Raw genomic sequence first — 23,458 nt, 5'->3', positions numbered from 1 at the left:
TTGAAGTGGCGGTTCCGCAGCTTTTCACGACTTCAATCGGCAGCTTTCCGAACGCTTTTCGGCGACAAGATTGGCATGGAGATGACCGGCATCACATGATCTTCTGATCGGTACCAACCTTGGCCGGTGAAGTGGCCAGAAATGAAAATAACATCCGGGTCGGGTTTGTGGGTTCGGCATGGACATTTCGGTTCACAGAGGGGGTATTGTGATATAAGTGCAATATAGAATAAGAATTTGTAAATAATAAATAGTATAATGTGCTAACTAAAATGTTCATATGAATGCAATAGATATTAACTTAATATTTGTGAATCAAAGTTTAAATAAAAACGAGTAACATGGAGTTATATGAAAATTTACAATATTGCTGCCACAAAAGACAAAGGATGCGGCACGATACTACTGTGGTACCGCATGCGGATCCATATTATATATATTTCTACAAGAAGCCAATTACTAATTGAGCTACTGGATAAGACATGTCACAGTGTTAGCAGCCTAGCAGTTCAATGTATATTTATGTGACTCTTGGTGTATTTGAAAAGCCAACTTCTATTTTTTAATGTTATAAGAGATAACATTTGAGAAAATCGACCAGTTCAATGATGGGCTGGTGTTCTTAGAATTATTTAGAGTTCGCTTAATTTTTTATAATAATATAAAATATGAGTAGTTTTTTTAAAAAATATTATTAGTAATCGTAGATTATGGAATTGTATTTTTTATTTATTGTCTTGTAATTATGTGGGTTAATAATGCCGGACATTATCAATATAATTCCGTCAAAATTCAAATAAACAACAGACGGGAGCAAAAACAGCTATTGGATTGGGGGTTGCCAAAATGCATAAGAAAAAAATATTGCAATAAATAAATAAATAAATAAATGTCATTCAAATCTTGAATTAATCACAGTACATAAATTATAGAATGTATAATCTAATTCAATCATATATAAAAAATAAATTGTATGTCCTTTGTTATCTCGAAACTCATTTATGATTGACTCTATAGTAATCTTCTTGGTAATATCTCTCTTCATGTACGTTAGCAATGTGTTTGTGAGAAAATCATTACCCATTTCGTTGCAAAGTCTATTCTTGACAATGCACATAGCCAAAAAAGATAGCACTCGAAATTGAAAGAGTAAGTACTAACAAAATTATTCAGTAGATAAGTGGATACATTGTTGATCTTCTAGTTCATATCAACCATCAACATAAATAAAAAATAGATGATAAATTTATAAACCCCGGGTTCTCGAACTACATTATGATTATAATTTTCAAATTCCACTCTCAAATGCATCTTCTCTTATTCTGACTTGTGAAGTCGTCTTGATAAAATTAATTAACCAACTCACAAATATTATTAAAGTTACGTGGCAATTACCTATTGGTTTACTTTTAATTTAATATATTAAAACTTTTTAGTTTTGGCTTAATATATTAAGATCTTTTAAAATTTCGGGGGGGGGGGGGGGGTTGCTAAGCATGTGAATGGTTCCGTCGTGTACCACATAGTATAAACCTATAAAATATCTAATTAATTGTGATTGTATTGAATAAATATGTACAAAACATATTTTTTTGTAAATCAAAATTAATATTTTCATATAGGCTATAACTACCTTGGAGTTGCTCTAAGGTAGAGCACGAATCGTAATCGTACACGTAAAGTGATAAATAGTAAAAAAAAACTCATTATAATTTTGATCGCGTAATTATAAAATGATGTTCTACCTTAAAGTGGTTCTAATATAATCGAACCCTTTTATATATCATTGATTTTTTAGCTTGCAATGAGTTGGTGCTCTCAACATTGAGCATATATGAGAGTTCATTATCTTTTCATAAAATATTATCATGTTTATATTTAATGTTGCTAGTAGGAGTAGATTTTCGAGCTAATTTTGTTAGTTTTTTTCTAACAATCTTTTTTTCTTATCAATACATGCACATTAGCGAGGCTTAAACTTAGGATTTGAGTCCAAAGGTGGTAGCTCTTTATTACTGAAGCGAGACCTTGGGGGCACTATCCTTATTGAGTTCTTAAACGTGTCTTAGATTTTTGAATTTATAATCACAATAGATCCAAATTGTAATATATTTGTAGATTGTAATTATTTAACAAAAAAAGAAAAAAGAAAAAAGAAAAAAGGAAAAACTAATATTTCCATGCAATTGCACATTCATTAAAGAATAATAAATTAGCGAGAAGATGTGATGTGAAGAGTATGGTAATCAAAGTTGACTTTCCCTTTTCTTGTGTGTGCTGGAAATAAGAGTTATAATTAAATTAATTAGCTGTAATGATAAGGTTCCGATCCAAAAGACTTGGTGGGATTTCTTATGATTTCTTTCATTTGAAAGTGTGATTAAGGTTTGACCATGCGTTATTATTAAGTATTAACGTTCTTATTGAAAAGTATCTTTTACATCAAAATTCAACTCATTCTGTTGCTTGGTATGAAGTTGTAAAAAATTTAACCCTTTCCGTTGGTATAACGTATTTCAGAATACTTCTAGCCTACTTTTTTATATAAACCCTTTTATTCATCTTTACACAATTGGAACATATTAGATTTTTTTTTTTTTTTGGTTAAAAGAGGACTTAAGAGAATTCTTTGGGACAAAATACTCAATTCTCTATATGATTGGTCATATAATCGTGCTTATATAGATGCTTTTTACACAAAATCCTTAGATCATTAGACTTAAGGCAATAGGTATTTTATAGTTACTCTAAGATAAAGTACAAATTACAGCCACATATGTAAATTGATAAATAATAAAAAATATGTTATAACTTTTATCGTATAATTATGAAGGCGTGTTTAGCCTTATAGTGGTTCCAACATATCTAGACCCTTACACTTCATATTTTAAATCAATATATTTAATTCTCCATACCTGATTATTGAACTTGATTATTTAATTATAATGAGTTTCAAGTTCTTGTATCACCCCAAAAAGCTTTTTCATTTTTTTCCCATACTAGATAAAAAAAATGGAAACCTCTATTATATTTCTTCGTCTTTTTTAAACACTAGTCGACAAAATGTAACCAAACATTTTTTTCCATATTTAATTAACAAGAATTTACAAGATTCAAGATTAATTAATCATAATTTTTTTTATTTATGTAACACCAATATTAAATTATTGAAGAAAATAATAAGTTCTATAATTTTTTATTTTTATTTTTTGATATTTAAAGAATAAAAAATAAAAAAATTAGATTTTATAGTTTAAGAAATAATATATTCAATAGAGATATTTTTACTATATAATTTTTATTTTTCATTCAGATTTTTTTATTTAGATAAAAATAATAAATTTTTTATTTAGATAAAAGAAAAAAAAATTATTTTTCTACTCAGATATAAGTATCCGAAAATCATGAATAAATTAAAAAAATAAGTTAAGCAAATAAAAAAAAATCTGAAATTAATAAAATTTCAGGTTTTAAAGGCATTTAATAAACGAGTAATGATACAGCCACAAACTCTTGTACAAACTTATTTTGTACAAACTGATGTGGCATGATAAGATTGGTTGAATTAAATATCACTTGGCCCACATGATTTGTTTTTATTAATTTATATTTTCATTCAACCAATGAATTAATGCCACGTCAGTTTGTACAAAATAAATTTGTACAAGAGTTTGTGGCTGTATTATTACTCTTAATAAACGAGCCTGCAGCGCCATGGCGGCTTGTCAATTACCAGTTTACCACCCGTAAACTTATCGTTGTATCCAAACATCCTCGATTGGAAATGGAATTGATTCATCATCGCGTCCAAACATTCCTCAATTGAGTCAAACTTTCCCCAACCTCCTTCTTCAGACAATTAAGTAATTTCAACTCCGCTTCAAGTCCGCACGTAATCCAAGGGCATTTTCGTCAAATCGTCAACCACCTACTTCTGCCGCCTCCGTAGGCCCACCGTTTACCTGTCCATACACAGATCTCCAACGGAGCTGATTTTCTATTTTCCGTCGCTAGTACACTCATCTTCCTATTTTCTAAATTTCTAATTTAATTTTAGTTTCATTAAAAAAAATTATTATTTCAACCGAACCGTACGGATCCGGACCAAAGAACTCTGAGCCATGGGAGTGCCGGCGTTTTACCGGTGGTTAGCGGATCGCTATCCGCTGTCGATTGTTGACGTCGTGGAGGAGGATCCTCAAGTTGACGGCGAAGGAGTCGCCAGACCTGTTGACGTTTCGAAACCTAACCCTAACGGCATGGAATTCGATAATTTGTATTTGGATATGAACGGAATTATTCATCCTTGTTTTCACCCCGATGGCAAGGTATTAGCTTCTTACGATAGTTTTTATCGCTTGAATTTTCATAATTCTTTAATATATGCATTTGTTTATTTATCTTTCTTGGCTCTGAATTGATGAAAATTGCTGGATTTTTTTTTTTTGGCCTGTAATACATTTTCGAGAATTGCTGTTAATTTTAGTCAATTTTTTTTTCTTGGTATATTTATGGGATGTTGGTTTTAGGGTTTAATTATTAGGAAATTGTTAAATGCTATTAGGTATTTATTTGGTAGTACCTCTTTAACATGAAGAGACTGAGAGACATGCCTAGAGACATTTGAACTATTGTGCTAGAGTTTTCAAGGTGATTTTCTGTTACTGTTCTAGAGTTTTAATCTAGTGCTGGAATTTGAAGTTTTTTTATGGCGATGAGTGTTTTGTTGGCCTCTTTAACCTTAACTGCATTTGTATTAGCCAATACCTGTCTTAAATTGTTGGATTTTTTTTGGAATTGTTATTGATCTTGGTTAAAATGTACTGTTGTTTTACTGGCTTGTTGCTTTGAGGTTTAATTATTGGGAATTGTTAAATGGTTGGGCTATTCTAACTCAAAATTTTCAAGTAAGATTTTTACATAAATTTTGAGTCATGGATCTAATGCAATTCAATGTTTGGTATCCAAAGTCAAAAGTTGTATTTACCGATGTCAATTCATCCTCCATCTCGACCATTCAATTGAATTAGATCAATGGCTTATAATTTGTGTCAAAATTTTAAGTTAAAATAGCCCCACGCATTGTTAAATGTCATTTGGTTTTATGTTCAGTAGTATTTATTCATGTTCCTTATGCTCTTGACTTTTGATCTTCTGCTTGTGAACTGTACCCTGATGATAATTTTCTATTTCTGTAGCCTGCCCCTACCTCGTATGATGATGTATTTAAATCTATCTTTGATTACATTGATCATATTTTCTTATTGGTTCGTCCGAGAAAGCTTCTCTATTTGGCAATTGGTAAGTCTTATTTCAGATATGATATCTATATTTATTCTTGTCTCTAGAATTAGATTTGCTTACTACAGATTTTTGTAGATGGGGTGGCGCCTAGAGCTAAAATGAATCAGCAACGTACTCGACGTTTCAGAGCTGCAAAAGATGCTGCTGAGGCTGTAAGATTTTTCTTATGTTATGTTAGTGGGTTATAGTCAATACAAGCAATTTATTCATTGTTTTTGTTTATTGTCGTGATGATATCTTAGGAAGCTGAAGAGGAAAGGCTGAGGAAAGAATTTGAAGAAGCAGGGAAACTCTTATCTGCTAAAGAAAAACCTGAAACATGTGATTCAAATGTTATTACTCCAGGCACTCAATTTATGGCAGTGCTTTCGGCCGCACTTCAGTATTTTATACAAGCTAGGTTAAACCAAATCCCAGGCTGGCAGTTTACAAAGGTGTGATGGACATTGTCTTAATGGTCATTGTCTACTTTTGTACATTAAGATCGGATGATTCCTTGCCTATGGAGTAATCCCTTCTGTATCTTTTCTCCGTATACTTTTTGACTTTCAGGATACTTTGTCTCTCTAAATTTATTCACGCGGCTGCATTGGGTGGTTATTTGAAGGTTATACTTTCTGATGCGAATGTCCCTGGCGAAGGAGAGCACAAAATCATGTCATACATACGATTACAGCGTAACCTTCCTGGTTTTGATCCAAACACCCGGCATTGTCTGTATGGTCTGGTGAGTTGCATTTAATTTTTAGGCTTTCTGTGATCCCTCATATTTCGATTGTTTTCTTATTTATGCATAATTGAGTTCCTAAAATTTGTATTTTTGAGTTCCTAAAATTTGTATTTTACATATTCCTTGATTCTCTTTTGGGTTGTTTTGATCAGGATGCAGATTTAATAATGCTGTCTTTGGCCACACATGAGATTCACTTTTCGATATTGAGAGAGGTTATTTGCGCACCTTGTGAATACTCGTCACAGTTCCTACTCCTTTGTTGCTAATGTTGGATCTCATAGTAACTTCTGATGATTCTGTAGGTAATCACTTTACCTGGGCAACAGGAAAAATGTTTTGTTTGTGGCCAAGTTGGCCATCTAGCAGCTGAGTGTCATGGTAAGCCAGGTGACAATCCTGCAGATTGGAATGGAGTGGATGATACTCCAATTCACAAGAAGAAATACCAGGTTCAAGAATTGACATCCTGCCAGAGTGGCTTCCAATTTGTTTCTCTCTTGCCCCTTCTTTTTCTTTTTCTTACTAATGTTTCTGATTTTGGTTGAGTTATTATACAGTTTCTAAACATCTGGGTGCTGCGAGAATATTTGCAATATGAGTTGGACATACCCAATCCACCATTTCCAATAAACTTTGAAAGAATTGTGGATGATTTTGTATTTCTATGTTTCTTTGTTGGGAATGACTTCCTCCCACATATGCCAACACTGGAAATCAGGGAGGTACGCACAATGTTCCTTTAATTAAATATCACCTATTTGTTTATGCCATTACTTCGTTCGCAAATTGCAATTTCTTTTTCCAATGCTTTTTTTGTTTTCTACTTCTGAATTTTCCTGTAGCTTGTTATATAACTGACCTTTTCTGTTTCTGCAGGGTGCTATAAATTTGTTGATGCATGTTTATAGAAGGGAGTTTACTGCCATGGGTGGTTATCTTACTGATGCGGGTGAGGTAATTTCTCTGTTTTACTCGGCACATCAAATCTATGCATCATTCTCTCTGTTTGTTTATTCTTATGTACTGTTTGAAAAAGGCTTGCTCCCAGTCTTTAATTCATGTCATGAATCCTCCTTTTCGTTTGGCTATCATAGATGCCAGTGTAACAAATACTGAACAAGCTCAAATTATAATTTCAGGTTTTATTGGATAGAGTAGAGAAATTTATCCAGTCCGTTGCCGTATATGAAGATCAAATCTTTCAGAAGAGGACACGTATACAGCAGGTATGTTAGCTTCCTCCTGTTTCTGAGTCATTTTTCACTTTGTAATGGCATTGATTGTATTTACTGTATATAGTTGGATGAAAATAGAAATATGTGCATAAATGCCCAAATAAATAAGTTGTTTTTTCTACTAAAGTACAAAAGATAGCTAAACCTGGAAATGTAATTCAAAATATGAGTTCCTGGGGAAATACACAAAGAAAGATGCATGATACCTTTCCATGTTACTGACCTGGCTTGAAAAAATGCCTTTAGGAATACTTCCCCGACTTTGCAGTAGGAATCACCTGGCCAAGGCACACAATACATATCAGAAACATTGTTCTTTATAAGACCATGATTGAAGTTATAAGCTTATAAGGATCAATGTTTGTAATAGGCCTTTTGAAGTCATAACACATTGTTTATTCTGGTCATCATAGAATATTTTTTATTTTCTTTTGGAAATGTTCTCTTAATTGTAAATTCTCAGAGTGCTTTTGGGGCTAGTGGACGTGTTCACCTTTTGTAAATCTTTTTCTGTAGCATACAATCTTTTATTAACACCCCCCCGGGGGGGGGGGGGGGGCTGTGATTGAAGTCAAATCTACAAGAAGTCTTAACTGTTTATAGAGTGTGCATAGCAGGGTAATAAAGGACATGTTCTTCCAGGCATATGGTAACTATACAATTGAACACTTGATATATCCCTCCAAACTGTTCAAACTGTTGCATGCTAAAGAAAGTAAAGACAACTATCTAGATGAGTTTCCTGGGGTAAAAATGGTAATTATCTAGATGACTTAATAATGGACTCCTGGCAAACTAGCGTGGCTGTTCTTAGTGGACTGTCTACACCAAGAACCTTTTGCTCATTGATCAATGTTGCATTGCTTGCCATTTGTCAATTCTTGGGTTGAGGGTGGGTTGGGGAGGGGGGTTTTGGTGGTTACTATTTCCTGTTTTGTTGAATAATTTTTCAGTTTCTTAGCAAAAGAAAAGGATACGTGGAAGTTTGGTCTTTTGGACTCTTTTCTGGTTTAATTAAATTTCATATTGTTAAGTAATGTGCTGATGGTTATGATGGTGATGTTTTCCAGGCTTACGAGTATAATGAAGCGATGAAACTTAATGCAAGAAGAGAATCCTCTGAAGAGCTATTACAAGCACCAGTTGCAGTCACAGACACGGTATGAGATTTAACTATTTGTTTTTGTATTCTAATTTTTTCTTGTGGTGCATACAATGAATCTGCAAGTAAGTTGAACTGTTTGTATTAAACATAATTGGTGCTGTCAGTAATCCCTTGATGATCACTTATTAGACATGTTTTACTATTTTGCATATTCTCGAGCCAAGAAAATTTCCTCGTTCCATTTAAAATATTTTAGATGAAGCAAAAATCGTTGCTGGGAGTCTCTTCCTTTTATTTTTTGAAAGAGCATATACTTCTTCATTATGTAAAGATTACTTTTTTTTACTGATAAGTTTGGAAAATCTTTCTGATCGTAAGGAGACTCTGAAGTTAACCTAAAATCTTTGTTTATAAAATGTTCACAAATAGTGTAGGATAATCAAGGATTAGGTGATCCATCTGGAATTTAGTTTTCATGCTGAATTACTATCTAAATTGAGCCATACTTTTTTTTTCTCTCAGGTTAAATTGGGGGAGCCCGGATACAAAGAAAGGTATTATGCCGATAAGTTTGAAATATCAAACCCAGAAGAGATTGATAAAGTTAAAAAGGATGTAGTAAGTTCTTTATCTTGTGTCTAGTGGCATGTCTTTGATCTCTGATTTCTTTAGGAAATGTTTTTCTGGATGCTAGATGTTGGTATATATCATGACACAGTTTGTTTTTCCTCACATTGTGGGTTTTTAATTAATTGGGTATCCAATTGAAAGATAAATGATGATTGTAAGTTATACTTACAGGTTTTGAAGTATGTGGAAGGTTTATGCTGGGTCTGCCGCTATTACTATCAAGATGTTTGCTCTTGGCAATGGTAAGCCTAATTCTGTTTGAATGTAAACTTGGTTAAATCTATGTGTTTACGTGCATATATGGATTTATTATGAAACGCCTCTATAAAAAACGTTCAAGGTGCTGGACTGGAAAATGATGGAAACAAAAGTGGACCTTGGTTTATGTTCTACTGCCACACTAGCTTATCCCTTGAAAATTGAAAAAACACCTGAGAGAAAAGTAAATATAAGGCTCTGTTTCTACTAGGAGTGAGTCCCTGAGCCATGCATTTGTTATCAACTACATGCAGTGCTGCAATTAAGGATTTCCAACTTCCTCATAATGTATATGGGATCTTTTATGATTCTTTCCTATTGTTGTTAAAAGCTGTTTCTGGCTACTATTTTTTCAGGTTTTATCCATACCATTATGCTCCATTTGCTTCAGATCTTAAAGATTTATCCGACCTTGAAATAACGTTTTTCTTGGGAGAACCATTTAGACCCTTTGATCAGCTAATGGGAACTCTACCAGCTGCAAGGTATATTTTTGAAAAATAATTTCTGCTTCCTTAAGATAAAATTATTAAAGATTGAGATTATGTCCTGCTATTTAATATTCAACTCTTTTGATGGGAAAATTGTCTCTTGCGTGTTACAGTTCTAGTGCTTTGCCTGAAAAATACAGAAATTTGATGACTGATCCATCATCACCTATCTACAAATTCTATCCTCCTGGTAAAATCTCAGTGACTCTTTATGATCAATTTCCTTTATGAAAATCACCTCCTTAGCAAGCTTCGTTGGATATTCCTGTGAACAGATTTTCAGATTGATATGAATGGAAAACGCTTTGCATGGCAGGTGATCCTTGTCTATTAATGTCAGAATAAATAATGTCACTCTTAGAATTTCTTCTCGTGAAACTAACAGTAACCTTATTGGTTTGTATGTTGCAAGACAGGGCGTTGTCAAGTTGCCATTTATTGATGAGAAGTTGTTGCTGCGTCAAACAAAGAAGCTTGAGGTGTTTTTAACGGTATGGAATTTGTTATGATTCTGTAGTGTTACTCTTGAATCCGCTGGCCTTGGGTCCTAGTGAGGGGTAATTAGGGATTTGGCATTTGGATACTTGTCTCTCAGAGAGAGAATATAAAAGAAAAAGCATTGCCTTTATTCTTGGTTTCTGTTTTCTTCGATTTATATTTCTAATTTCTTAACCCGCAGTAGTAGGTTGCATTGCTTTGATTTATTGGGAATTTCTACAGTTCAAAAAGTTTTGGGCCATGATTTTGGCAGGAAGGTCCTTTTCTTCTATGTTTTTCAATGCTACATATGGTAATTCTCAATTTAATTTGCAGGAAGAAGAGCTGTTTCGAAATAGTGTGATGCTTGATTTACTTTATGTTCATCCACAGCATCCTTTGTATCAACAGATTACTTTGTACTGCCAGCTCTACCATCAGTTGCCTCCTCAAGACAGATTCGCTTGGGAAATTGATGTAAATGCCAGGTAGGCATATATTCTTGTTTAATGATCAAATCCTGAGACTTCCAGTAGTTAGCTTTACTCTTTTCATTCATTGCTGGCCTTTTTCAGTGGGCGAATGAATGGATACATTTGGTTATGTGAGAGAAATGGTTTGAGAAGCATCATCCCTTCACCTGTCAAGGGGCTGCCAGACATTGAGCGTAACCAAGCCATGTAAATTTCATTTTTTACTAATGTTTTTTCCTGCATGATTCTTTGTCTTCTGAGAGCTAATTTTGTAGTTGTTTATCTTATTGTTTTGCAGAAATGTTACGTATCTTAACCCTCAAAAACATAGACACATCCCAGAACCTCCCAAGGGCGCAACCATACCTGCTAAGGTATGTGAGCAGTGTATTTTCACACACATATATATATTTTAAGTTTGTTTCTTGTCAGTGAACTTAAAAAGTGAAGTGAAATAACTGTCCATATCATATCAACATTGCTGCAATCTATCAACTTCTGAAAGAGTATGAAACATCTGTTGTTGGTTTGTGAGTAATTGTTATTCTTAATGTTTGAAGATCTGTTCTTGTAACCATTCATCAAGGGTATTTTGATTTGTTCTTATGAACATGTTATGATTTTCTCATTAGCTGCAAATATGTGACTCTGTTACAAAATATTGGAAGGGGTCTAGAATACCTACATATGGGATAAAAGTTGAAATTCAGAAGCTCATATTTTTTCTGCTGGTGCTGGGATTGCTATGTCTATTGTTTCTTTTTGTTGATTCATGGTTGGTTTATGCTTTATATACCATTAATAGTGGGAACATCACTCAGTAAATGGTTAAGCATTATTGTGGTTGTTCTTATCTTTGCAGACCCTAAAACCAATAGACATTAAACCATTTCCTACTCTTTGGCATGAAGACAATAGTCGGCGCCAGCAAGGCAGGGAGAGGTAAGAACAATTCATTTACAAGTTTTGTCAATGGTAAACAATGAGTTCTCTTACCATCTTGGTTATTGCATTCAATAATCAATATCCTTGGGATGAAAGTTCAAATTAGGTTTCGGCCTATATTTTTGTTGAGAAATAATGCTAGCAAATGTGTGTGAAGTAGAAAAGGTGGAAAACAACATTAAAGTTTTGCATCAGTTTCTAAAGTTTAGTGTTGGGAAGTTTTTAACTTGAAGGTGAACTTGTGTTGAATGGAATTAGGCATTTTTCTTTTGCCTCATCCTTTTTATTAAAAAAAAAAAAAGGGGGAAAAAACAAAGCAGTGATGTCTGTCGATTGATTATTGTGCATCTATTTTGCAGGCCACAAGTGCCTGGAGCCATAGCTGGCCCTGTATTGGGAGAAGCAGCACATCGTCTTATCAAGAATACACTTAATTATAAACCTAATGGTTCTCCTGGATTCTTCGAGCAACCATCATATCACAATTTCCAAGGCAACTATGCAAATGCAGTCACCAGACTGAGACCAGCTGCACCTTCTGGGCATGAAAGGGGCTATGGTGATGAATCAAGATATAATTATGGAAATTACAATTATCCTCAAGGCATGAGAGGTAACTCTAGATTTCCAGTCCCATCAAATGGTATGCAAGGAAACAAACACCACGCTAGGATGCAGGAGAGATTTCAACACCAGGACTTGGGGACTGGGATGTCTGCCTTGGCAATTGAAGAAAGCACCAGAAGCAGGCCTCCTATTGTGATGTTATCCAGGGTGCAGAATTCTGGATACTCAGGGAACCCTAGCCAGCAGTTTCTGCCGAACATGGGTCCTCTTCCACCACCACCCAATAACTGGATCAACAGAGCAGCAGCTGGAGAGCCTGCAATGTATAATGGACACGAAAGTGCATCTGGTGGGGCTTATGAGAAGCAGCAGGTGAAGAAGGTTTATCAGATTAAGACACGACTGCCTTATGAAACATCAGATCCCTTGAACCAAAAATGACTTCTGATTTGATCAAACCCTTCCTGTTTTGTGCTTGGAATACCCCACTGTTGCAGTTTGAGCTCTCCATTGAATCTGTGTTATATAAGGCTCAAGAAACATGCCTGACCTGATGCTTGGGGCGAATGCAAGTTGTCATTTCACGGTGCAAGTTAATGTTCCTGCCCTTTCCCTCTGCTCCAAAAGTCTGATATCTGTGTGGAAACTACATACAAAGAGAAGTTGAGTTTGGAAGGTGAGTTTCTGTAATTACACCGGGACAATTCTCATTTCAACCTAGCTTTTTTAGATCTTCTATTCCTTGTTATTAAGGATGGCTGTACAATACACATATGCTACAGTTTGGTTTAGGATCACAGGAAATTTACTTCACCCCCTTCAATACTGTTCCAACTTCATTGTGAGCAATCGGCAAAATAGCTGATTTGTGTTGGAGAAATGGACAGAATGTAACCTATGTATTTTATTCAATCTCAGCTTAAATTCTAGTTACCAGATGTTTAAACAATACAAACTTTTTCTTATAATTTCTGGATTTAAGATTGGTCATTCGTTTCAGCACTCAAAGATAAGCTCTCATCTGAGATTCATGAACTGAATGGTTTTGAGTTGAGTGGATGCCATGTGCTGGATATCAGAAACCTAAAGTGGTTTAGCTGTATGCATGTACAGTCTGTTTCGGTTGTGATTTCACATTCACGGTTGGTTTAATTTCGAATTGGATTTGTATTACTTGAGTTCGTTACTTGTGGCGGGCTGTATTTGGTTGGATTATTATAAAACAGTAATCCAGTACCGAACTGTCGGTAAATTGTTTTCTGGTTAGACAATGATTGACGTGGACTCTCTCTCTCTCTTTAAATTAAATCTTTTCAATGAGGCCAGTGCTACGTTACATTAAACGTAACATACACGCACTCACCGCACATAGAGTGATCCGTTTAATTATTACATTCGGAGCACTTAACCATCATCGCTGACTTGGACACAGTTGGCAAACGTTTTACTTGTGCTGGTTCATAGGTTTCCTCATTTCCTCGTACGTGTAAAAACACAGACACAGAATATAGCACCCGGAAACCAGCGTGACTCTCTGTGAGCCGTCATCATCGTAATCATCCACGTGGCAAAACCACCCCTGTTATTTTATTACAGTCCCTATCCAGAGTTGGAGTTAACTTATCCTCGAGTGCAAACAGACGGCCATTAAGTTGAAAAGAGGAATTCTTATTTCAAATAAAAAAATATCGCGCACCATCGATGCCACATAGGCCGGTGGGCCCACTTGCTAGACCAAGTCGTAGTTCCAATACGCAATGACAGAGGAAAAACAAAACCAATTCTCGTGAGCCACAAGCATAACCTGAGTGTCGCTGAGCCCCAATTCTGTCGAACCAAATTAACTAAACCAAACCACTCGGTTAACTCTCTCCCTGTCTAGATCCCCTCGCTCACTTTCTCTATCTGTTTAATGGCCTCGGAGCAGCACGACACCGTTTTACCAGAGGAAGACCAAGACCTCGAAGAAGACGAGGAATCCTCCGAAGAGGACGACCTGGAGGAAAACGACGACGTACTACCCGACGAAGAAGAGGAAGACGACGAAGAGGACCTCAATTCCGCCTCCACCGCCACCGTTCCCTCCGCCGCCGCCGCCGAAACGCCTACCGTAACCGTTGCCTTCCCTTCCTCCTCCGCCTCTGCCGCAACCGTCACCCTCGCTTTGCCACCAGCCGCGATCGACGAGACCGATCCTAAACGGCAACGTGTCGCCGAAAGCGTTACCGTACACGAGGAGAAGAAGCCGTTGCCGCAGCAATTGGACGAATCCAGACGTCTGTTTCAACGGCTGTGGACGGACGAGGATGAGATCGAGCTGTTGCAAGGGTTCCTCGACTACACGACGCAGCGGGGAAACGCGCATCACCACGACACGGCGTTGTTCTACGACCAGATAAAGTCAAAGCTCCAGCTTGACTTCAACAAGAATCAATTGGTCGAGAAGCTAAGGCGGTTGAAGAAGAAGTACCGAAACGTGATGAATAAGATCACCTCAGGTAAGGATTTCTCTTTCAAAACGGCTCATGATCAGGCCACGTTTGAAATCTCTCGTAAGATTTGGAGTAGTACCCCCAATGTTAGTGTTTTAGATGATGAGGATGCTAATAACAGCAATAATCATCTTGTTATTAGTCACGAAATGAGGAATAATAATAATAATAACAGTAACTACAATAATAATTATGGATTTGTTGGCGGAAATGCTAATGAGGAAAAGGTTACGCCAAGGCCTAGGAAGAGGTCTAGGTCAAAAGCAGGAGGTAATGATAATGTTAGTTCAGGAACCATGAATAATTGTGAGAATATGAATGTAAATAGCGGTGGTGGTGTCGGTGGTGGTAGTGGGATTGCTGGGGTGGTGGAGGAGACAGTGAGGAGTTGTTTGTCACCGTTGTTTAGAGAATTGCTGAGCAATGTGATGGGAGGGATGGGTGGGAGAGGGATTGGGGGGTTGGCAATGAACGCCATCATGCCAATGGGGTTTGGTGGGGCTGGGATCGGAATGGGGATGATGGGGTTTGGTGGGAGTGGAGTAGGAGGAGGAAGTGAGGTGGTGGATGAGAAGTGGAGGAAACAGCAGATTTTGGAGTTGGAAGTGTACTCAAAGCGGTTGGAGTTGGTGCAGGATCAGATTAAGGTTGCATTGGAGGAGTTGCGGTCCATGGGAGGGTAAAGGACTGAATCCTGATTGAAGATTGGATGGTGGAGTATTTGGGTTTTCATCAATCACGTGATTCATCAGTGGTTGGTTGACAGCATAGGGATTAGCTTCATTTGAGTTTGATTCTGTCTTTGGCCTTTTCTTCTTCCTATAGAACAGATGTTGAATAATGAATTTTTAGTTTTTATGTATTTACTCTTGCGGTTGATTGGATAGGTGTAAATAACTGTTTTATTTATACATAGATTAAATTCTCCCTTGGATAAAGATACAGTCATTATATTTAAATTCTCCGTTGGATAAAGATATAGTCATTATATAAATACAATGTTTCTTTATTTTGAGCCTCACATTACTGGGTTTTTGAGATTGCTATCTTGATTCATTGTTGTCAAAATATACTTTTGGTTAATGAAATTTTTTTGTGTGTATTAATGGTGGCAAGGGGAAAATGGGGAAGGGGAATGAATGCAAATTGCCTATGTATTTTCCTTTGATTTGACGTCAAAACTCCTGATCTATGATGATGCAGAAAATACTTCCTTTTGCTATGTATTTCAAAACAATATCATTTGGTCTATTTGATGTCGTACATTTGGTAGACTTGTACATGGCTATTGATATTGATAAGCAATTGGGCACTGAAGAGTGGCTGTAATATAATGGTTTCGGGGTAGATAATTCATTTCTTTTATTTAATCTGGAAAAGCAATAAAGTACATAGGCACAGCATTAGCTATTAGGTGCCTTGTTAGAGCTGAAATCTGCTGAATATTTGCACATAGCTTGTAGTGATGTGCGTTAAGTTAGAACTTGTGGGATTACTTCTAAATTAATAGATCTTATGGAATAAAATCATCTTTTAGGGTGTTGTGCCTCTCCGGCAGATGAATTGTTTTTTACCATATGGATTGAGCCTGTGGTGTTACGAAAGTTTAGAACTTCTTAGATCATCACTGAGTTAAAAAGGGCTTATAAAGCATAATTATACTTTGGGGTTTAGGTGTTGTCTCATTGATAGACATGCGTGCTTCTATTTACCAAAGCTTTGGTTTTTCTTTCAGTTCCAGCTTGAATCCACCAGATGTGAGTGAAAATTTAAGGTTTATTTTATTTTATTTTTTTTTATTTTTGGGAAACAAGGTTTGATAAAACTTGGAGCTTATAAGCTTTGATGATTTAATTTTTAGCCTAGGTCATGAGTACTATGGTTACAGCCTAGAGGTATCCTAAGCTTATAGACTTTAACCAAAGAATTAGGGTTCATCTCGATAACCATTGAAAATGTCATCAACTTTAGTAATTTTGGGTGCTTCTATTGTCAATTTTGGATTGGCGTTTTATGTGATATTTCGGTGGATATTGCTACATCGTAGCTGAAGGTTTCTAAATGGCAGAGGGCATGGAATATAGTAAGTTAAATCTTCTCTTGTTGAAGGCCAAATGGCGAAATTAAATCGTAAGACATCCGCAACTTACAATTGGATCATACTTGCACAAAAGGCTTATTTATTGGTCCACCAAGGCGCCAATGCATATTCTTTTACGTGAAGCAATAACCAAAAGGTTCTTGAAACTGTGACAAATGACATTGGAACGCCAGAGTCTAGTTGTCTCCTTGCCACACTGATATGCACCAAGCCTAGCTATGTGGAAAAATTATTATTATTATTATTATTTTTCCTTAAGAAACTCAAAACTGTATCAATAATGAAGATGTCAAAACAGATAGTGGACCAGCCGTTCGCTCAAAAAATAAAGACTAGCATTATTTGTGCTGTGGAAAAGTATACTCAATCGCCCATATACAAGGTTAGAATCAGTATGACTCCTTATCTCAAAATTCCATTCCAATTTATATATATATATGAAGAAAAAGGAAGAATTTTGAAACTCCTTAAAAACTGAAGTTCAAAGTAAAGCAAAAAGACGAACTTTATTGCATAGTTCTTCAGTATTATACTATTATCTACACTTTTCTCCTTAAAGATGGGAACATTTCTTTCCTCCCATATTATCCAAAACAGTGCTGCCAGTGCACATTTACAAAGACTTTTAGCCTTTGCTCCTCTACCCAAAACAAAGGAATTCTCTGTAAGAATCGAATCACAAGAACCTGGAAGAAAAATACGACGTGAAGTTTCTGCGCTTCTCTTACACATGACACACCAATAAGGAGAGAGACAAAAATTAAGAAATTTTCTTTGCATCACTTCTTCATAATTTAATGAGCAGAGAGCTATGCTAAAGAGAATTGAGATATTCCTACAAAGGCATAACCTGTACGAGTGGGGGAATTTCTCACACAACGAACCACTACCCCTCCACTTATCCCCAAAAACGAATAGCCTTCCCATTACCCACTTCTAAGGCAAAAAAACTAAGAAAAGTGGGATACTCTTTAGGTATAGCCTTTCCTTAACCATGTTTTCATCCCATCCATTTGGATACTTGCTGCGAATAATGGAGTGCCAAAGAGAGGTCCTCTCCAAGGGAAACCTCCAGAGCCATTTTGCTAAGAGAACTCTACTTTTCTTTTCCACATTGCCAATTCCTAATCCACCTCTCGTTTTAGGCCTCGCTACCTTATCCCACTTCACAAGATGAGATCCATTGTCATTTTCATAAACTTTCCCCCCCAAAAAAAAGTCTCTCATCATCTTCTCAATTCTCATCATCATCAGAAATTGGAAAAGAGAAAGAAAATAAATCGGAATAGCTCACGATATGAATTGTCGGAAATACATAGAGGGAAGAGACAATGATTAACAAATCTAAAATTTTGTTAATCACTTTGAATTCACTAATTTAAGATGGGTGGGGCTATTTATATTTTAAAATTATTTTGGATACTCTAATACTGAATTAAAAATTTTAGTTTTTAATTTACACACTCTCTCAACTGCAAAAAGATCCCCCACTTAAACTGCAACAATTATGAAATATTCAACTCACCTAAAACAACGAATAACAAAAACAAAACAAAAGAACATGAAATACCTAAACTACATAGTTTAGCATAAAATCTCCTTATATCCTTATGCCAAGCCAGTTAGTGAAGTATAAGGTGAATGCACTCAAATCTCCGTCTTAAAGCCAATTTGTTTTGTTTCTTCCCTATTGATCACGCCCTGGCTAAACCACAAGATGCCCCACGTTGAGACCGATTTGTTTTGTTTCTTCCCTTCTCACCACGCCCTGGCTCAATGCACTACTTTCAAAGTTCGAGAAAGAAATTAGATATATCCATACGTGAAAAATTAAGTATTTTGGACAATGTAATTTTGTTTTATCAGAGATTGAAACTGATCTAAACAAGATATGAAAGCCATCGACCAAGGGTGAAAGATTAACTCTTTCAACGAGCTGTTTTAATTTCCTCCAACATTTTATCACATATGTTTATTAAATCTTTTTAAAAAATATATTAAGAGGTCGTAAGGAGTAATCATTCAGTTTAGAAAGAAAATATGATTGAACTAGAGGTTAGAAAAAATAAAATGTGTGAAACTAGATTTTTTTTTAAATTTTATTTCATGCATGCACAATAAATGTGATGTTTGTGAGTGACAGAATCTCACATAGACTCCATGTTTTACAAAGAAAAAAAATTTTAAAATTTAAAATAAATTTTAAAGTGCATAAAATCTCACCCCAATTACGACATAAATTTTGCTCATAAACATTCAAAAGGAACTTAGTGCGACGTCTCTTGATTGATGCTAGATAATTATCGCATCCATGAATTGCATACAAAGCTAACTTCAATTCTTGATTAATATAAGTACAACCGAAACCATGTCAATTTTAACAATAAATAAATAAATATTGTAATTGAAGATTTAAATTTTTTTAACTTTTCATTTTTATTTTGATGATGTAATATAATTTAAAATTTCCATTTATATGTCTATTTCCATTTATTGTCATAATCAGATTTGGATTGGGAATTGTTTCCTAGTTATCTATAAAAGCCGTGCGTCTTTTCAGCACATTGCACAACAATTATTTTCCAAAAATTCTCGCATTCTCTCTGCAATCTTCTTTTAATTCGAGTGGCATTAAAAGAAGAAAAAAAAATGTCTGTTGAGAGTTCATCGCCAAAGCTTGAACTTGCTGCTGCTACAAAAGAAAAGTTTGGACGAGAAATCCGAGTTTTTGAAACATCTGGGCAGTTTTCATCATCACCAAGAATCGACGAGACAGATGATGATAATGATGATGATGATGATGAATTCTATGAGTTCACTGCAGAAGATTACTATCGAATACTCGCAGCCAATAAGAAAAAGGAAGATAATAAATTCCTGAAGACAAAAGGAATTCGAGAAGCAGAGGAGGCAGCTGGCACTGGCAGGTCAAAATTCAGAAAGGCAGTAATTATCAGAGTCAGGTTTCCTGATAATCACACGTTAGAGGTCAATTTCCATCCGTCCGAGACAATGCAGAGCCTGGTTGATTTTCTCAGGATGAGGGTGCTTTCTCGGACAGACGTACCGTTCTATTTATACACTGCTCCTCCCAAGAGGATAATAAAAGACATGTCTCAGGATTTTTACTCGGCTGGTTTTATTCCTGGTGCCATTGTCTATTTTTCTTATGATGATGCTTATGCTACTGTTGCTGCTGCTGCTAATTCAGGCCCATTCCTTCGAGAAGACGTCATGTCTTTGAAAGGTTGTTTGCAAGTTATTGCTGATCATCAGCAGCAGCCTCATGATGATCCTAAACCTGCTGCTGAGAAAAAGTCTGTCAAGCTCAGGCCTAAGTGGCTGAAAATATGATGATCTCTTTGTATCAATGTTGCTTCTTTTGATATATTGTTTTTAATTTTAAGCCATTTTCTTCTGTTCCGCCTTGCTCTATTAACCCCATTACAGTAGTAACAAAGAACTTCAATCAATTTAAGGAACTCAGTTTAAATTAGAGATTGGACTGTATAGACTTTTGTTCCAAAATTAATTAATTAAGATCAAATTTTATCAAAATCGGTGAATGAATTTTTTAGAGATGCAAAAATTTTACCCATCAGATTTAAGGATTGAGGAAGCTTCATTTGTTTCCAAATGATGTCCCACGTCAAACTGCAAGTATCAATCTCCATAAGAAACCTTTCCAAGCTAGGATTCGGACTAAAAAAATAAAACAAAATAAAAAAGCTACATAAATACAAGCCAAAATAAGCAGTTAGCCCTCTGTCTGTTACTCATACTATATAGCTCTCTGTTCTTCTTGTTCATCCTCAAAGCATATGGCCTTTATTATTTCTATGTGATTGGCTACATATGCGGGTTGGCGACGTATATGGGTGGCCTTTATTCTACCCTATACCGCTCAGTGCTTCCTTTCCCCAAATCCAATCGTTTAATAAGCTTTGGCTGGCCTTAATCAGTCTCACAATTTTTGTCAATGGTTTTACATACTAGCTAGACAGGCAGGATTATCAAATTAATTAATTTTGTATTAATTAGCTTCTAATTCCAGAATATTCCTTTGCATTTCAGTGAAGAAAATAAGATTCTCTTTTGATCTGAGCAGTCATGATCTTTTACCCATCTTGTGCTATTTGTATTTTAATATTAGTGTATGATTATGATATAACTATTTTTATTTTTTTATTTATTAACTGGTAATAATAAAATTTATTAAAAAAATCGGATTTGGACAGGATATTAGTCCGGAAGTGAAAGGTTTAATGTGCGCTTATCATCAATCTATTTAAAGTCTTGGAAGTTGAACACTTTGAAGCATACAAGTGTTTTTGATCTTGATGTTTAATTAGCGCGCTTATCATCAAACCCCAGTTTTAAAATCCGATCCAGGCCCACTGACTATAACCCGGCCCATAATCAAAGTGCACCAGCACCACGTTCCAAATCTCTAACACATGCTCACCTTATCCAACTCTCTTCCAGAAAGAAGCATATTCTCTTCTTCCATGGATCCTATTCATTTCCCCTCCGCAACCCAGAATCACAACAACAACAACAGAGCCTGAACTCCAAATTTCGGTCCTTTCATTTTCAAAATACCAAACATTTTGCAGCCATACACAGAAAACAAAACTCATCATTTATGGCTTCTGCAACAGCAAGACCCACCTTCTCTTTTCACCTCTCCCAAGCTTCTCCTTCAAAACCACCGAAACCCCACTTCATCTCCCCTCTTGTCTTCCCAAAGAAATCCTCAAAACTCCATTTTGTCACTCTCTCCATTGATGTTTCGAAAGAAGACAAGCCCACTTCTGAGCAGCAGCAGCAGCAACAACTGTCCAATGCCTCTGCTCCTCCTCCTCCTCCTCCCCCAGCTCCTGCTGCACAAGAAGTGCAAGAAGAAAAGTTTGATAAACGTCGATTAGAAGAGAAATTTGCAGTCTTGAATACGGGTATATATGAGTGTAGGTCTTGTGGGTATAAATATGATGAAGCAGTTGGTGACCCTTCGTATCCAATACCACCTGGCTTCCAGTTTGATAAGTTGCCTGATGATTGGAGGTGCCCTACTTGTGGTGCTGCTCAGAGCTTTTTCGAGAGTAAGAGTGTTGAGATTGCGGGGTTTGCTGAGAATCAGCAGTTTGGACTTGGTGGCAATGCCCTCACCTCTGGCCAGAAGGCTGTGTTGATATATGGTAGCTTGTTGTTTTTCTTCTTATTGTTCTTGGGTGGTTACTTTTTGCAATGAGAAGTTGGCCCCTTTTTGGTCTATTTGTGCGTCGTATGATTAGTTTAATGTTGATGTATATATATTGACTCTAAAAACTCTAATATTCACCATGGTATTTGGTGGTATTTTATTTTCTATGATTTGTTTTATCCAAATTGCAATTCAAGTGATCTAGATTTGATTTATTGCGCATACACGTTGCTGTTCATTGCAAAATGCAGAATAATCAATGCAGAATGGTCAAGTTAGTAATAACTCAAATTTCAAATTTCAAGATTAAAAAAAAAAAAAACTTGATTCAACTGTATTGGGTTAGCATTTGATTTCTATTTTACTAAGTTTGTGTCACTTATGGCCTGATATTAGTTTAAAATCTTAAAGGGAATGCTAGCTATCTTTGTTGGTAAAAGCTTTCAATTGTTATGCTACTGACTTGAGATTAAGAAAAATTTACCCTGTTGTATAGCTTCACATCGGCAAGTATATTCATAGACAAGTAATGAGCATATATATTTTTCAGCAAACCATGAAAAAGAGCTTTTGCCGATATTTGTATGTCACGCATAAATGAAATTTTGCCGGGTCAATTTAATAAGTTTTTCAGAGTGTTCATTTCATTTTACCTACCTTGTTCTTCATTCTAGTTGTCATTCACTCTCTCCATCTTTAACTTGTAATTTGAGACAGTGCTTATGTTTATTGTTTGTATTCAGGAATTTCTATGCCCTGCTATCTTGACTAGTCACTAGTCAGTATACTGTTAGAAGTAAGGAAGTGAATCTCATAATGTTTGTTAATTTTGTCTTCTGATGTGTAGTTTCGAATTGCTATCATATAAACTTAAATCTTGGAACATTATTTATTTAGATGATTCAATTAGAAGATAAAATGAGAAAGTAATTGTAACTTTGTTGCAGTTCAATCATAAATTGAGTTCTATATGATTGATACAAACTAAACCTATGCTGTATACTGTATAATATTTCTGCGTTCAGCTAGATGTACTTCGCTATGGAATTGTCTAATGACTAGAAATCTATGTGGTAAGTTGGCTATGTTTGCTTTATTAGTTATTCAATGTACTATCTTACATGACAGCTTGCACCTGAAAGCTTGGAAAAGCTTGAAGGCTGTTTGTCTCACAACTCGGAAACTTTAGGTTGAGTTATCAATACAATAAATCACTACATTTTCCCAAGTGTCGTGTTAGATTTCAACCTCTATGTTAGATTTTACAAGTTATCTACTGTATTCTAATTTCTATTCATATTAGATTTGTCAAGTTCATGTCGTGGCAGCGGGTTTATTATTACAACTTACCACTGCCATGCATTAGCTTTATGCAGCCTGAAACTTGTGGATTATGAAATTTTGATGAACCTATGAGATATATGATATATTTGTTTCTGGCATT

The 23,458-nt window shown here is 35.6% G+C and overlaps 4 protein-coding genes across 4 annotated transcripts; all 4 read left to right on the top strand.

Moving 5' to 3' along the window:
• Nucleotides 1-3,878: 3,878 nt before the first annotated feature.
• LOC102610368 (5'-3' exoribonuclease 4) lies at nucleotides 3,879-13,186 on the top strand. The gene is made up of 22 exons (XM_006471675.4): nucleotides 3,879-4,328; nucleotides 5,199-5,301; nucleotides 5,380-5,456; nucleotides 5,547-5,738; nucleotides 5,912-6,031; nucleotides 6,187-6,249; nucleotides 6,340-6,486; nucleotides 6,595-6,759; nucleotides 6,914-6,991; nucleotides 7,177-7,263; nucleotides 8,343-8,432; nucleotides 8,900-8,995; nucleotides 9,179-9,249; nucleotides 9,622-9,750; nucleotides 9,870-9,946; nucleotides 10,032-10,072; nucleotides 10,173-10,247; nucleotides 10,570-10,721; nucleotides 10,809-10,913; nucleotides 11,005-11,080; nucleotides 11,569-11,648; nucleotides 12,011-13,186. Exons 1-22 carry the CDS (start codon nucleotides 4,122-4,124, stop codon nucleotides 12,657-12,659), a joined length of 2,880 nt encoding a protein of 959 aa, XP_006471738.2. The 5' UTR covers nucleotides 3,879-4,121; the 3' UTR covers nucleotides 12,660-13,186.
• A 681-nt stretch (nucleotides 13,187-13,867) lies between these two features.
• On the top strand, nucleotides 13,868-15,731 carry LOC102610045 (probable transcription factor At3g04930). The gene has a single exon (XM_006471674.4). It carries the CDS (start codon nucleotides 14,131-14,133, stop codon nucleotides 15,391-15,393), a length of 1,263 nt encoding a protein of 420 aa, XP_006471737.2. The 5' UTR covers nucleotides 13,868-14,130; the 3' UTR covers nucleotides 15,394-15,731.
• A 3,582-nt stretch (nucleotides 15,732-19,313) lies between these two features.
• LOC102617454 (plant UBX domain-containing protein 1-like) lies at nucleotides 19,314-20,561 on the top strand. The gene has a single exon (XM_025096626.2). It carries the CDS (start codon nucleotides 19,461-19,463, stop codon nucleotides 20,163-20,165), a length of 705 nt encoding a protein of 234 aa, XP_024952394.2. The 5' UTR covers nucleotides 19,314-19,460; the 3' UTR covers nucleotides 20,166-20,561.
• Nucleotides 20,562-21,267: 706 nt separating this feature from the next.
• Nucleotides 21,268-22,229, top strand: LOC102609732 (uncharacterized). The gene has a single exon (XM_006471673.4). It carries the CDS (start codon nucleotides 21,457-21,459, stop codon nucleotides 22,060-22,062), a length of 606 nt encoding a protein of 201 aa, XP_006471736.2. The 5' UTR covers nucleotides 21,268-21,456; the 3' UTR covers nucleotides 22,063-22,229.
• Nucleotides 22,230-23,458: the final 1,229 nt, after the last annotated feature.

The sequence above is a fragment of the Citrus sinensis genome, chromosome 5, assembly GCF_022201045.2.
Source record: "Citrus sinensis cultivar Valencia sweet orange chromosome 5, DVS_A1.0, whole genome shotgun sequence".
NCBI lineage: Eukaryota > Viridiplantae > Streptophyta > Magnoliopsida > Sapindales > Rutaceae > Citrus > Citrus sinensis.
The sequence above is the reverse complement of the archived record's forward strand: the minus strand, read 5'-3'. Positions and strand labels throughout refer to the sequence as shown.